At 34.8% G+C, this 16,393-nt stretch overlaps 1 protein-coding gene across 3 annotated transcripts; it reads right to left on the bottom strand.

Moving 5' to 3' along the window:
- Positions 1-2,574: 2,574 nt before the first annotated feature.
- LOC117219736 (peroxidasin homolog) lies at positions 2,575-13,197 on the bottom strand. 3 transcript variants are annotated; one of them, XM_076526838.1, is made up of 12 exons: positions 12,992-13,197; positions 10,665-10,795; positions 10,387-10,588; positions 10,083-10,210; positions 9,368-9,509; positions 5,340-5,483; positions 5,055-5,210; positions 4,848-4,987; positions 4,545-4,707; positions 4,344-4,476; positions 4,204-4,269; positions 2,575-3,587 (listed from the first exon to the last, which is right to left on the bottom strand). In XM_076526838.1, the coding sequence occupies exons 2-10, from the start codon at positions 10,770-10,772 to the stop codon at positions 4,349-4,351; spliced, it is 1,311 nt and encodes a 436-aa protein (XP_076382953.1). In that variant the 5' UTR covers positions 10,773-10,795; positions 12,992-13,197; the 3' UTR covers positions 2,575-3,587; positions 4,204-4,269; positions 4,344-4,348. The 3 variants fall into 3 exon arrangements, with proteins under 3 accessions (XP_076382953.1, XP_076382954.1, XP_076382955.1); XM_076526839.1 differs by lacking the exon at positions 12,992-13,197 and having other exon boundaries at positions 10,665-10,938; XM_076526840.1 differs by lacking the exons at positions 2,575-3,587; positions 4,204-4,269 and having other exon boundaries at positions 4,359-4,707.
- Positions 13,198-16,393: the final 3,196 nt, after the last annotated feature.

Consider the following 16,393-nt stretch of genomic DNA (forward strand, 5'->3'; position numbering starts at 1 on the left):
TTTATATAAAAATAAACCGACAAAATTGAGTGGACACTCTTCAAAATGCAGTATCTTTTTTCAAAACTGACAACTGAAATCTGCGAACCTATTTCGTTCTTAGATCTAGATGAGATCAATCAGCATTCCGAATATATACAATCAAACTTCGATGGAACTGATCTAAAACCAACATTACACGGTGCAAGCTGTTTAAAAAACGCGAAAAAACCAGCATGTCTAATGTTCCCCTTTAATGTACATTTTGACAAAATAGAATACAAATACTTGTTTAAACTTTTTCGGTCGTTACATTCTAAAATTCACAATGATAATTTTGTGTTTATTTATACTAAAAAATGTAGCAATTTGAAACGGCATTTATTATATGAAATGTTAAAACACATTTTCACTAGGAACGTTATAAAAACATTTCATAATAAGATAACACAGAAGTCATAAGACGAAATACACGAATTTTCAAGAAAATCACGACATCTCGGATCTAACAAAAGATATAAGAAAATTAAGAAACGATATCATTGGATCGCAATAAAGACAGATATTAGAAATTATATAAAATCATGTCATTCGTGTCGGATTAATAAAACAATTTTCAAATCGCCTAAACAACCTATAAAGTTTACGAGTACGTCCGATCACCAATTTGATAAATTTGCCATCAACATTCTGGGGCCATTTACTTTAACAGAAACGGGAGACAGATTTATTCTCACTGCACAAAACGAATTAACTAAATATTGTTTCGCTAAAGAGTAGCTAAAAATCTAATTAAATTATTTATGCAATTTGGAATCATAAAATCATTTCTTCAGGATTAGAGCTCAGATTTTATGTCAAATTTAATTAAAAACTTAACCAATCTTCTTAAGACAAAGCTCGAACGTTACCATTTAACTCTCAAGAACTACATAAAACACTACATAAAACCGAAACTAGAAATTGAACCCAATTACAAAAATCTACCAAAAATATATAAAAAAATAAACTCCAAAGTCTCATGCTAAACGGTCTTATAATATTCATTGTATAACTGCCACTCGTAAAGAGAACAACCTTTGAGTTTTACCACTTAATTCCTTTACCGATGCAACATAAAAATACTTCCATTTTTTCTTTCATTACTCCACGAAATCCGTATCTTCTTCTGTCATAATCTAAATATTCCTTTTCTCTCTTGTCGGAATTAACGAATTATAACGAGTATCTGGAAGGAACGCACGTATGTGTCACGGGACAGATTTCCGAATAGACGTAAAGTATTTTCCGCAGAGAATACAAGTACAAAATAATGCGCAGAATGACGGCGATACTGACGGAGGTCGGGAAGTATGAAATAATGTAGATACAACTAGGTTGACACTGAATCCAGAACTACTTTATTGGGTTTTTTTGTGGCCTTTTATATACGCGATAGAGTATGGGATTAGGGCTATCTGGGGTCATATTCCATGGTGACACATCAGGCAAGATACGGGAGTCTGGCTTCACGTATGCACCGACATACATATCACAAGGACTAATCAGGACTCTACCTGCAAGATGGACCAACCATCTCACATGGTTGCTATACTTCAAGATTGGTCCACAAAACCCAACAATGCCGACAGGAAAACGTAAATATATGTACCGGGAATGATCAATGGCTCTATGTCCTCTGTGAGCATCAATTACTCTCACAAAAATCTGTGACGAAGGTAAAACCACTATGAAAGATATAGTACCACATCAAACAGGCATGCTACAATTACATATTACAGTAAATTCGTCCCAATTTTCCTTCAGATTGTAAACAAAATGGACAATTAGGGAACTGGAGATACGATTATTCGAACTTTGCACCTCGTTTTTATAATTGTTGATAATAGGCAACTATAAAAATAAACCGCGAGGCTCGAATAATCGTATCTCCTCTACCCAAGTCGTCCATTTTTGTTTACAAGCTGAAGGAAAATTAGGGAGAATTTACTGTAATTGTTCACTGGAACCGACGAGTCATGTTAACAGAAACATCGCGAATTCTGTTCCTTCAATTAACATAATAGACGACGATTGTTGTATAAAAGTTACTAACTATATTCTTCGTATCTCCTTAAGGTCACTGAATACAATAAAACTAACTAACATCGACCAGAACGATTTAAAATTCACAAATAAGAAACTCAACAAATTCGACGAGTTGCTGACACATCAATTGGAAAAGCCAATTTATTGTCACACAGACGAATTGGTACACGATAGCACTGTGCGTGGTAGAAGCTGTTCTATTCGCTATTTTCTGCGCAGACTGCTGTCACTGACTAGGATGATGGCATCGAAACTATTGAGATGACTTTGTTGCTGCACCAGAAGTCTCACTACTGAGAAAATCGTACCATTAATAATTAAAAATTTCGTCAACTACAGTTTCGATGCTCGTAATCACGCCAAGCATAGAGAAAATTCCAACGAAATAGTTATGAACGAAAGCCGTAGCAGAACATAAACTCCATTTGACATCCATAGAAAACACTACCAACATCGAATCGATCATTGATTAGTGCTTGTCGATACAATGTACGAAGCAATAATAAATGTCGGAAAAGCACAACTGCTTTATAAAATAGATCTAAGAATGTATACATGAACATATATTTAATCGCTATCATCATTATACCTAGTAATATTAAGAACATTTGCTTTTTGGCTTAATTAATTTTAAATAATGCCCATGTTAATTAAGACAAATATATAATTCACAAATAGAATGCGTAGACTAAAGAGGGACGGTGTTGGTTGATAATGATCAAGGGATGTCTCACTGTCCACATTGAGTCAACTTTTTAGACTCCAACTCTATTCAGCAGGGTAGTCATATATCTCTCGCTCTCTCTCTCTCTCTCTCGCTCTCTCTCTCACTTTCTCTCTCTCGCAAGGTACAAACTCAAGATGAGATCACTCCCAAATCCAAAATCTAATGAGCACAGGCCTCTCAGAACTGAGACCTTAAATACAGTCTACGCGCCGTATAATACCACTAGTATAATATACAACAGTGTTTTATTCAATTCGCCCGATATCCAACATAAGACTTTCGCAGGTGTCGCCAAATGATTCCTAAGAAAACAAACATTTAATAGTGAATAATATGTACCTTTCTCATCCTCTAATTACTCGATTTTTACAATTCAAGTTTTGATTTCCGTCATTGGATAAGCTGCTACATAATACAGCAATTATAAGTGACATTTGTTCGTAATTAATAAAGTTCCATTTTTCAATTTGCGAGTAAGTTGAAAAAAGTGACTCCATCATAGAAAGCATTATAAAAACTGAGCGCGCAAATGAATTTTCGAACAGCCAGTAGGGCTCCACCCGAGCCGAGAAGGAAAATTCGAAGGTAATCTTCTTTTGCAGTTAGAATTCTTTTTCTGAATGTTGAATCTCCTTCCAACGCTGGAAAAGGTTCTTAAATTCTTCTGAAATACGATGCCCACTGTATGCTTTTTGACGAGTTCCGTCGTGTCACAGCGAACCAGTAAAATCCGAGTGTTGCCGGTCTCTCCATTGATCTCTGACGGATCATTACAAGCGTGCGCCAACTTCGCCTATTACGACATGCACTTACAATATTTAACTCCTAGTCGTACTTTGACGAGTCATGAACATTTCTAGTAACAATTTGTTGAATATAGAAAGTTATTCTGTCCTTTAAAATTGGAATCAAATTCTAATCTCTTGTCATCAATATTTAAGCATTCAAGTAAATTCAGCGTCACACACACATAAATTCATGAGCGTCAATTTTCTTTTCTTTCTAAGAAATTATTGCAATCAAATAATTTCCAATCGCAGTAACTGCGAAGAAAATGGTATGTTAAGGGGTTAAGTAAAGCAGATGCAACAGACCAATTTGATCGAACGAATTTCGATTTACTTTGAACATTGTAGGGTTTGAGAACTTTCCGTATGCAGTAAATTCTCCCCAATTGTCCCTCAGCTTGCAAACAAAAATGGACAATTTAAGAAGAGGCGATACGATTATTCAAACCTTGCGACTTGTATTTATAGGTGCAATCTCGAATATTCGTATCTGTTCTTCCCAAATTGTCCATATTTATTTAATAGTAAAAGGACGTTTGGGGAGAATTTACTGTACTGAGCAATCGAATGAACATTCTTCGAACGGAAAATGTAAACAAAATTTTTTTAATCGATGCTTACCTAATTCCAATTTTTCACTTTGAAATTCCCATTTGTGATCGTAAGGGAGGAGATCTTTCTCATTATCTGTAAGGTCATATAAATTGGTGAAATTGTAGTGGAATCAAATGGCACCGCGTAATACGACAAACTGAACTTACCCTTTTTATGGGGATCTTTGATCGCAAAATGAACCACGACAAATGTAGCGAGATATTGAAAAGCACAATTGTCGAGCAATTATAGCTAATATGATGAGTAAAACGATCAGACCTACAAGTACTCGTTTCTCTTCTAATTAAAAGAGATTTAAAGTCAAATAGTTACAACATATCTCAATACTTCTCAATTTATGAAATTACCTTTTATTGTTATCTGTCGATAAACTTCTACATTTGCAATACGATTTTGCACTCGGCACACGTACTGGCCGCTGTCAAGTTTCACTGGATCTTCTATTTTAAGTTTTTGGAAGTTATTGAAAAACCTGTACCTTTCATTATCAGCTACCAATTGCCTACCGTCCTGTGTAAAGTATGTCGATTTTCAATAGCTTGCATCGAGATCATCATGTAGTGAAATAGTTAAATATTAAATGAAATATAAACAGCGAAGTATTGACCCGATTTAGAAATTAATGAACTTACTTCAAACTAATCGCCTACCTTGAACCAAGTGATGCTCGGTTTAGGCACACCAACCGCGAAGCACTTAAGATTCACTTTCTTGCTATCTTCTGTGTTAACGTCAATGATTATATCGTCGTTTTTCAAATTCGTATCAGTAATAATAGGCGCTCGGGCAGCTAAATCAAAGATGATATTATGGAATAATTCATAATTCAATTTTCAGGTATTTACATTTCTAATTACCTTTCACTTCCAAACGATAATCAATAGACCGAGACATATTTTTGGCGGTTTTTCCTGCACAATTATATTGCTGCGAGTCGTTCATTTTCACGTCGTGTATTTTCAAAATTGATCTATAGGCGAATTCAGTCTTCTCTCGATCGATAGAGATTCGGTCTAAAATTTTCAACTAATTACTTTCGGTTCTTTTCAATTTATCGTTGAACTTTACTTGTTTTTAAGATCAATTTTAAAGAAACAAATTTTATAATACGTTCTTAGTGCTAATATCAAAAATAGAGTTACCAGATTGTACAATCGGACCCTTCTCGTTGCTCCAATCGAAGATGTCCGAATAATTGTAAATCGAAGCAGCACAGATCAGCTCCCATTCGTCGCCTTCTACGACTGTATCCTGCATGGAAAAGACACCGAATTCCCCGACTACATCTAAAATATTTTCAAGCACAATGTAGCATTTGAAGAAAAAGTGATCGTAGGGAAATGTCCATGAGTCGAATTCTACTCGAACAGGTGAATGACGTTAATAAAACATATATAAATATTGATACATTTTGCAGTGGAATCCAAGTGAAATCATGATCGATGTTCTTTCGAATACATAGTATGTATTTACTTAAACGAAAAAATCGTAAGTTTTTAAAGAACTATGGATCTCCCTGAAAAATAAAAATTTTCGAAAGCTGAAAACATATGCTGCTTTATCTCTCTCAATGATTTTTATGTATAAATTAATTCCTTCAAGAATATTCTTAAATAATCTGTATAAATTGTAAGAATCAAGAGCCAAGTAACTTTCTTTCTCCAATGATTTTGCTAAGATAAAAATAATGCGACAGCATTCATAAATACTTCCATTATCTTTTAAATTTGATATTTCAGTTATCCATCTTTGTGTCGAAAAAAATCTCCAATTCAAGAATATGTTAAAAGTCAACACTCTTGCACTAAATCACGAAAAATGGTTTGAATATAGTTTTCAACACTTTAGCTCTGTCTCCACAATCTCTATCTCTATACACAGCAGACTGTAATACTAGTTTCTACAACACGGATTTCTTGAACGCAAAAATTTTGTGATCACCGTTTTTATACATCATAATTTATCACCCACCGTGGTATGTAATAAAATCGAAATATGTCAAAATAAACGGCTAATTACACTGGAACGAGAATATTGAAAACATAATTTTGAACGATTCAGACAATGAATAAAAGGTCCACGGTATGAAACTGACTTTCCGATTTGTTTAATCAATTGTAACCATAGGACAATCTCCTTAAATTTTTTCTTTCGATGAATTTATGTGGAAGAAGATATATCATTTATACACGATAACAATATAATTGGCGAGTTCGCTCCAAACCGTGCTCGAGTATAAAAGTATTTGTAAACAGCGCGAAAACGGTTCGTGAGTCTTGGGCGGTACGTGTGCGACACGTAGGCAGTTTGATACGTATCAGATAGTGCGAAATCGACCAAAGTGTCTCCAAAATTATTAAACTCTTCTGAGTACAGCAGAGATAAAAGTGTTACAATGAACGATAATCAAACCCTCAAAAACAATAATAAAATGGACTATTGTGTGGATTATTATATATATTATTATAAATATTGGACCAAGAAACAATATTTTCCGAAGAAAAACTAGGTCATAATTTTAGATGCAGTCGATGGGTATAGCATTAACGATTATATAAAGAAATTAATAAAATTGACCAACCCCGCAAATATAAGATTCATATCAAGATTATCCAACAACAGGATCTGTACATACCTAGCAACTAAGGAAAAGCCGACGAGTTGGTAGAAAAAAGCAAAGTATATAACTCTTGGAAATACCAACGTACAAATTGAATCTCTAATATCCAAAGCCAAACGGATAATCCTCTCCAATGTTTGTCCGATTATACCCCACGGAAAGATAGAAAATATCTACAAAGGGCTCGAAATTAAACTAGAGTCCAGCATTCCTTTCATCAAAGCCGGAAGCAACGAATCCAAATTCTCATATATTATGAGCTTCAGACATCAGATTTCTGTCCATCAAGATGACCTAAAAAACCTACCACAATTTGTACAAATGGATTACGACAAAACAATTATTGGATTTTCATCTCGTCAAACTCTCCGATCTGCTTTGTGTGCAAGAAGGAAGGCCACCTCGCAAGGCAGTACCCTATAGTTCACGACACATCGGTACGGGAAGAGACCGTTCTAGACAACCAACATACAAGAAGTAGCAACACCTAGTGTCTATAGAAATATTGCCACCGGTTACACAATCATAAATACACAAGAAACGGATACATTCCTTCGAAGTCTGCCGAATTTCACAAATCCCTTTACGGAACACAATACGTTAGGAACTAAACGACAGAATCACTCTCCGACCCCTACTGGGTCTGAATCAAGCATTACCTATTCTCAACGGAAAACAATGTAAGTAAAGAAAACGATTTAAACAGCCTACCCAAAAAAACAGCTAATCATTCAGTAGTAAAGGAAATCATTGACCAATACCTAGACCCAATTAAAAGCAAAATGTTAGAACTACAAGACCAGTATCCTATTTCTTTCACCAATTTTAAAAGCATCTTAGATAAATCTAGAGACTACGTAGAGAACACACTACTACTAGCAAAAATGATGCGAGAATTGTACCCTCATCTTATAGACCGCAGTATTAGGAACCAATTAAGCCAAATTGGTTATCTTTGTGGTTATGTCATGTCTAATTGGTTATGTGGTTTATTTATATGTTTAGAATTCTAAGTGTTTAGAACCCTAAAGTTTTATTTATGACCGGACGTGACTTCGCAGCTATTTTTTGAGCTCAAGGGTCCGTCTCGGTAATTACGCTCATCTTCACCATGAACAGGAAAAACTCCAAGTCGGACCACTGGAGTTTCTCCTGGCCATCGTAAATCCCTTGGAACGTGAAGTGTACACATGGACCTCAGGACAGACCGGCAGAATTGGGAAAAACCCGAGGTCCCGAACTTTCTGTTTTTAACTACCTGATGGGCGGCATTTTCAACAAAATCCGTATTGGCTGGTGGGAGTTCCTATCGTGCTAAAAACTCCAATGGGTAACGATTAGAAGTCGACGTGGAAGATGAGCTACAAGAACTACATCAGAAATTAAACAAATCAGAGATGCACAAGAACAATCAGGACATAGCACAAAAACCACCAAGAAGCACAAGAAGCACAACAGACACGAAGTCGGACGCTTCGGGACGAATCTTCCGCACAGGCTCTTGCCGGCTACTGTTGACAGCCATCTATCACGGCTCCTGCAAGCCATCGTTGCCCGCAGGCCATTTCAATACACGAGCGTGTTTTTGAACCAGCGAACTAACAACCAGCTCGAAACATTGGTACTTCGAGCCGGATACTTGTTAACGTAATCATAATTATCGGTATTCGAAATGTAATTTTGTATTTGTAACTTTGGGGCGGGTCACTTGTGACGTGTAGATCGCTAACTTGTTACACACTAAACTTGATCGGGCAAATTTAATGTGACTTGGTTTCATATTGAAGTGATTCTACACTATCAGTCGTCGCCACGAACGTGTCAACTTCCTACAAGCTGAAGCTTCGACGTAGTCACTGGGTCTGACGATTTGGACAACTAACTGCGCAACATACAATAGCTGCATCACTATGACAAAGATTGCCATGTCGAAGACAGAAGAACAACTCACCAATCCTTTGAGCACTTTCAACTCCCGTAAGTTCCATTTTCCATTTTTGTGCGATTTAAAACTGTGAGTACTTCTAACTGTCATTATGGACAAAACATTGAAAAAACTGGTTATTGACAAAATAAGCTGATGCGACCTTAAATAAATAAATAAAAAAATATATAATTGGCATTATAAGAAGAACATTTTCGTGTGGCTTCATTTCCTATAACTCGAATTTGTACAACGCGTAACGCATTATCACGTTATACGGAAAGCTACTGTAACATAAAAAGCGTAAGACGATACCGTGGAGAAAGTGGAGATCCAAAAAACAATCACGGACCATAAACAAAATCGGTTTATTGTTTGATTTGTGATAGAAATCATTTGAGAAGAAATTGAGATATCGTCATTACGTTCAAAAATATAATAATCTTATTCAACGATCAATAAAACTATTAAATTATTAAAATCTGTTGATATTAAAAATTTGTTAATGTAAAATATTAAAAAGATACCCTGAAGCGATTACTAAATGAAGGAAAAGGTGTGTCTGTCACATGGAAATCTTGAAATAGCTTAAGAATGAGATGGACATTTTCAGTAAGTGTACTCACCCTGCACAATTAGACGATAAGCAACCTCTTGATCAGGAGCGATCTTGCATTTGTAGAAACCTCGGTCATGCGGCTTGACTTTGTACAGCGTAAATCCAAATTTTGGATCGAAAGAAAATCGTAAATCATGTTCTTTGAGATCCTGCACAATGTATTTTAATAAATGAGATTTCGTGCATTAAGTTTACGTACTATCAATCGTGAAGCCTGTGAATCGATCATGGTAAAATTAAGGAAATTATATTTGCAGTAAAATGTATAAAAATTATGATAACAGGTATAGAATTAATCCCTCTCCCTCTGTCTCTCTCTCTCTCTCTCTCTCTCTCTCCCACTCTCAATAATTTCACTATTCTGCACACTCGATACTCTCGCTCAAACTCATACTTTAATGGTTCTTCATTCTCATTGGCATTCATACAAGTCAAACCAAATTGCCTATCATAATCGTTTCCATCTAATCAATCACAATCCGTGGCTTCTGTAAAATCCAACTCCACAGAACCTACGCAATCGTACAGAACAAAGAACAATTGATCTTTTCATGACTGGACAAATGAATGCCAATATTTTTCTTGACATGTAAAATATCGTTCTTGCAAATATTTCTGATATTCCACGTGTGCAAGTTTCTAATAAATCATTCGACATATTTTGTAACTTCAACGTTACATTACTGCATGCTCGAAAATGTTTTAAGTAATCAAATACTTACTTGATTGTACCATGAAAGCCTGACATACGCTGTCGGCGACGTTGGTCTACATGGTATGACAAAGTTTTCGCCTTCAAGTGCTTCTAAAGTTTTAGAAAGCGGTACTTTCTCATACCGAACTGTTTTAGCTGAAACATGATAGTTTAACCACTAAATTGCAGCGTTCTGATTTACAGCGATCTCTGTACATTAAAACCACTAGGCTGTAGATATGATAATACTTTAAGGAGTCTTTCGGCTCTGTGATTTTGTGCAATTTTTGCATAAACTTTAGCAGTTTAATAAAAATCTGAAATGCACTCACACTCAGCATAAACATACATCCAGCTGACTACTAGGTCGACATAATTACGAGTGGCAATTTCAATTGTATTATATGAACATCCATACCAACCAACGTCCTCATAGATTGTGTTCGATCGAAGGTAGTCGTACCAATAGGTACCATTTTCATCTTGGATTTTCTTTATTTTGGTGTGTGGTGAATGAACGGCTATACTAGACTGCTATTAAAGCATGTGTTATGTTATATTTCTTTACTTTGTATTGGTTATAATATGTCCTTATTATTTCATTACTTACATCAATTACGGTAACAGGATACATGAAGAAATAGTCGGATATGACGGAACATAGTCGCTTGGACGGTTTGTCTTCTTTTCTAATAATCTGGTCAATTGTCGATGACATATCTCGTTTTAAAGCCGTTTAATCTAGGAGCAAGAGAAGGAAAGCTATACGATTAATGACAAAACGTAATCAATTACCACAATGCATCTATGAAACTGAATAAATAAATAAGCTTTCTTAAATAATTGCTTCGTTTATTTAAACTAAACTTACAGATTGCAAGGTATACTACGTTTAAACAGTAATAATAATAATTATTATTATAATATATAACATGTATATTATAATTAATATACATTATAATTATAATATTTTATTATATATATATATTATTCCAACAATGAGACTAAATGAAAGTTAGGTGAATGACCGTAATATCTTAACCCACATAGCGATTTATGCGTAACCGTAGCCACGTGATGCAATTTATCGGATATTCCGTGTCTGGGACGAAGTTGGACATTATTCGGATTGTTCCGAATTATCCAAATGCATTCATTTTAGTTGAAGATTCTATTTGAATAATTCATCATAATTCTTTATTTGAATAATTCAGATAAATAATATGGAAGAAATAAATCGATAAACTCTGAAAGAACACTTTATATTGTATCATTTTTATTCGAATCAATTATTTTCCGTATGAATTCCTGTACCAATGAATTCTTATTCGAATATAATTTGATTCGAATAAATTTTTATTTTATTAAATATTGATTCGATAACATCGAATAAAAATTATATTAGAATTTTGTATCTAGATAAATTTTTGTTTGATAGTGTCGAATATAATTTTATTCGTTAGTTTTTATATTTTATTCGTTATCCGACTTCAGTGTCCTCATAAAACCGCGAAAGTGATTCGTGACATCCTTCACCGAATGAAGATAGAGGAAAATCCAAAGATTAGTTTGAAAATCTAATGTTTCACCATTCAACGGAAACTAATTGTAAATATTTCGTAAGTTTTCGAGTGCTTTCAGTTAATATGGACGTAAAGCTGCGAAATTCTGTATTTAACAAAGTTTTTAAATGAGCTATACATTTCAAAATCTACTCTAAATCTACTCTCACGATAAAGTTAATAATCCCCCAGTTTCATTTTATCTATCATTATTTTGTCGTTTTCTTGCAGGAATGTTTACTGTATAGTTTCCAAATCACAAATCGAAGATATCACTTTTTCCTTAATATGTGTGTGGAATCCCTCAGTTGTTGGCATGTGCTTGTATTAAGGAAGTCCTTCTTTTCCTCTACCTCTCCTACCTCCTTTTCCTTCGTTTCACGAGGAAAATAAGTACATATAGAAATGAATTAACAGCAAAGACTTTTTTCACTGTGTCAGTTGTTCGTTTTTCTCTCAACACCATTTTACATAGCGAACTGCAAAGTTTTATTACAAATCGAAACATTTCATGGCTTCCTCATAACCATAAACGCGAAACAAACATTTCTACTTGAAAATTGGAGAAATACGACTTTTTCACTTCATCGCATTTCCAAGCAACTTTCCACTGAACAATTTTATTCGCATTCGAGATTATGATTCTAAAAGCTTATTCCAAAAGCCTATCTATTTATCTACTTATTCGCCATCTACAGTTGATTCACCTTCGTCGAATTATAAAGTGATGTCTCTTATTACACAGAACATGCCTATTATGTATGTAAAAAATCCTTGAGGCAACATGCTATTCTATTATAGAATTTCCGCGACGTCCAGCCGTGAAAAATGCTATCATAAGTTTTCCTTAAAGTTCACAAAGCTCGATTGACTTTGGTTGTGCCCACTACGATTGTGTGTCTTGAAATTTTCTTAAAAAATTAATAACATTCTCATTTAACAGATGATTCATAAAATTTGCATCACAAACCCGACTCGTCCGTTTAATGCAGGGGGTTAAAAGCAACCAATAATGCTTTCATTTTATTTGATCATTTCAAATTTCAAAAGAGTTACTCCATTTTAAATAGAATTAAAATACCTTTCCGAAGCATTATATGCTTGTGTGCGTATGAATTATTATTAATCAAAATTTTCTAGTTCACCCAAGTGTGCAACAAGTGTCCTTGCATGTTGAATAGTTACAGTAAGATGATCATACGAAGAAGCTGCGCTAAGAAGCGGCCGGCCGACAAAGGGTAGGGAAAAACGAGTGCTTCTATATCCAGATAAGCTATATGCATGGAGGTGCGATGGATATAGTCTTTAACTTTCTGCATCGTTGTTTGGATGAACAAAAAAATATAAAATCACACTCAGGTACAGCCGCAATTACCTCCGTACAGGTGCGAGATAAGAACGACGGCAAGGAGAAATCGTCGTTGTCGGTATTGCATTTTTCTGTAATTTCCTTCTTGTTGCTTCTTTTACTTCGCCTCTCTCTCTCTCTCAGTAATCACCGGTTTAATCACTAAGCTTAAAGTATTTAGATGTCTGACAAGGTACTATGGAACAATATCGCACGAGTACACTCGACTTCTAAGAGCGCGTCACTAAACGATGAAATTATAGTAACTTTTTCAGGGAGCTGACCCCACCCTGATAATCCTTTAACCACAACTTATCGACGACGACATCATCTGAATCATCGTTCATCTTTATTTCGCACTCCACTCGAAGCAGACCGCAACTAGTTACTTTTCTCAGTGCGGTGTTAGTTTTGTTTCTGCTTGACGCACAGTGATAGCTTTCCTTAGAAGTTGTGCTCTGAATTATAACTTGATTAGATTTTTATGGAAATCGGCATTCTTATAGTTTTGAGGTTGTTGATATTGAATATTCTAAGAAAAATGCAAAATTCAAAATGGAAAATCAGACGCTACTGACACAAGCATCGCTTTTAACTTATTTTTTGCGAATGTCAATAGTTTTCCAATATTGAACTATAATTATATAATTAGAATATAAAAAATGTAACGATCTCGTTAATATTATTCATTGCTTCTATTTATCTGAATCTCCATCCGTCACATGTAGCTGTTGAGGGTATCACATTTGCGTTTTGAGTTTTCGCTTATATTGCCTTTTTGCTCATTGCTATCTTTTTCTTATTCGTTTCCATCGTTTCCTTTTGGTTTCTTTCGCCATTCTATCTTCTTCTTCTGTTGGCATACTGAGTGAAACGTTAAGGCAAGCATGTACAATTAAACGAAAAAGATTACTGTTGTATAATGTGATATGCCGGTGTTTCATATCTTTAATTCCAATATCTAAAACCTCTTGTTTTCGGAGTGCGTTGACGAGTACTACTCGATCCTTATATATTATGAATATCTTGAAGATGAGCACAAATGGGCAATATTTGTCCATTGGATATCATACTTGCTGAGCAAGATAATTTTGATACAGAAAATATTTGAAATGCTAATTTAAATAGAAGATCCTTCAGAATTCAAATAAAATAGTTTTCTGTTTACTCACTAACTAATTTTAAATAAACATCAAGAATGTAAACTGAAGAGATAATGCACTAACTTTAAATAAAGCTGAAACATCCAGACTCAACAGATGAAGCACTATGACTAGATTATTTTATTGCAACAACGAGACACTTACGCGTCATGCGTACGCACAATTCATAAACTCAATAAGAACGATGTTATATGTCAACATTCTTGTAGAAATACCTGATCGAATGTCACAAATAAAAACTCAATTAAAAGTAACAGTACTTCAAACAACGTTACAAGAAAAGGAGGAAAAATATTACTTTCAAGCATGACAAAAATTTGTTATTGTTCATAGTTACGTACCAACTGGTAGCAACTTCAAATTACGTGAGATTAGATGTGCATAATATACAGTGGACCACAAAAGTGTTCACTCACCTGTTAAAATGCAATAACTTCTTGAGAACTGAACTAAATGACTCGTATTTTTTCAAATGACAGAGGGACTGGTCTATTAGACGATGGCTAAAAAGCTTCCTTTTAATTTTGCCATTACTTGGAATAAAAAGAAAATATTAAAAACTCTCGTTTTTTAACTTTTTTATCTGAGCCTATAACGATAATTTAAAAAAATGCCTTTTTGTACGTCTCGGTAACTTATATGCGTTGTAAAAATTTGATCGAAATCGGTTAAACCAGAGTCGAGACGCAGGCGTTGAAGGATTTCTAAAACTACAGATTTCGTACAGTTTTAGGTCAAAATCGTGATAAAACTGCGATCTCTACGATCTTTAATTTGTTGTAACTCATAACAACGTAAACCGATTTCGATAAAATTTTCAACAAGCATATAAATTACAGAGATCTACAAAATGCATTTTTTAAATTTTCGTCATAGGCCCAGATAAAAAAGTTCGAAAAACGTTACTTTTTCATTCTTTTATTGTGCCAAGAAGTTGCAATTTTGAAAAATAATTTTTTAGTCATTGCCTAATAAACTAATCCTTCTATTATACCAAAAAAAATTAAGGTCACGTTGTCCAATTATAAAAAACTTATTCTGCTTCGAATAGTGTACGAATACTTTTACACCCACTGTAAGTATCTATCTCACCGACCTGTATTACCAACAGTAACTAATTATGGTTATAAACGAGCACGTATGGGGTGCAACTTTTTGGTCAGAAAGAAGTACATATTGTAGTAAGTGGTAGGAGTAGTATTAAAAAATGTCGAAACCTCGAGTTGGTGTTTTCGTACCGCAGACAGTAGTCGATATTGGTTGAAGACTGTGACAAAGGTGAACGACGGGTAGTAGCGAGACCGAATGAGAAGGAATAATGACAGCTACTATTGTTATCGATCTTTGTCACTGTCTTCGACCAATATCGACCATTGCCAGCGATTATAGGAGGGACAGCGGTCTGCGTCAGGAATGGACCATGCCTTCTTCTTGTGGAAGAATGATCGTGCGTCAGTATCGTCAGTTTAAATTTTACTTTAAATGCGACTTTATTTGCTCGAATTTTGTTCAAAATGAAAATATTAACCAATACTATCGTGAAGATATAGAATGCTCTAAACTTTTGTTTTCATGAAACTGTATTCTTTTCACAAATTGATACGTAATCATATGTGCTAGCAGTATTCTGGGGAGAATTTTAGGACTTATTACAGTAGTGTATCATCATAGTAAGCGAAGTAGGAGCAACCTGCTTAAAAGCATGAAGCAGGTAGAGAAATCTGATTGGTTGATGCTTCACAGCTAAACAGTGCTGTCGTCACGGTTCTAGACAAAGAGAGGAAGTGGCGCGTGAGCAAGAGAGTACGATGTCAGCACACCACAAGCAAAACAATTCACATCGATGATCAATGTAGCTTGTCTCACTTTATCGTGCTTGCGTTCTCCCTCTTTTCGCGCATCCATTCGCGTACTTACATTTTCATGCTCCATCTGAAACACGTGGCGCGATATTCGACTCGTACTTTTCGCCTCATAGGATTCTTGACTACACAATCCAGCATATTTGTGAACATCTTGAAACGGCGATCATTTCTACAATTATTAAAATTTTCGAAAATCCGTAAGCTACATTTTAGCTAATTGTTTCCACTTTATGAATCAACAAAATTTTGTTACTTCAGCCATTCCAGTACTCTTTAACTGAGACGATCAACAACCAATATTCTACTGTACGAGAAGGAATTTCGAAAACAACGAATAGTTTTGCAATTTTATACGATTTTTACTGTTACAAATTTGAAAAACGAAGCTAAAACTTGCATCC

The sequence above is a fragment of the Megalopta genalis genome, chromosome 16 (genome assembly GCF_051020955.1).
Source record: "Megalopta genalis isolate 19385.01 chromosome 16, iyMegGena1_principal, whole genome shotgun sequence".
In the NCBI taxonomy this organism is placed as follows: Eukaryota; Metazoa; Arthropoda; class Insecta; order Hymenoptera; family Halictidae; genus Megalopta; species Megalopta genalis.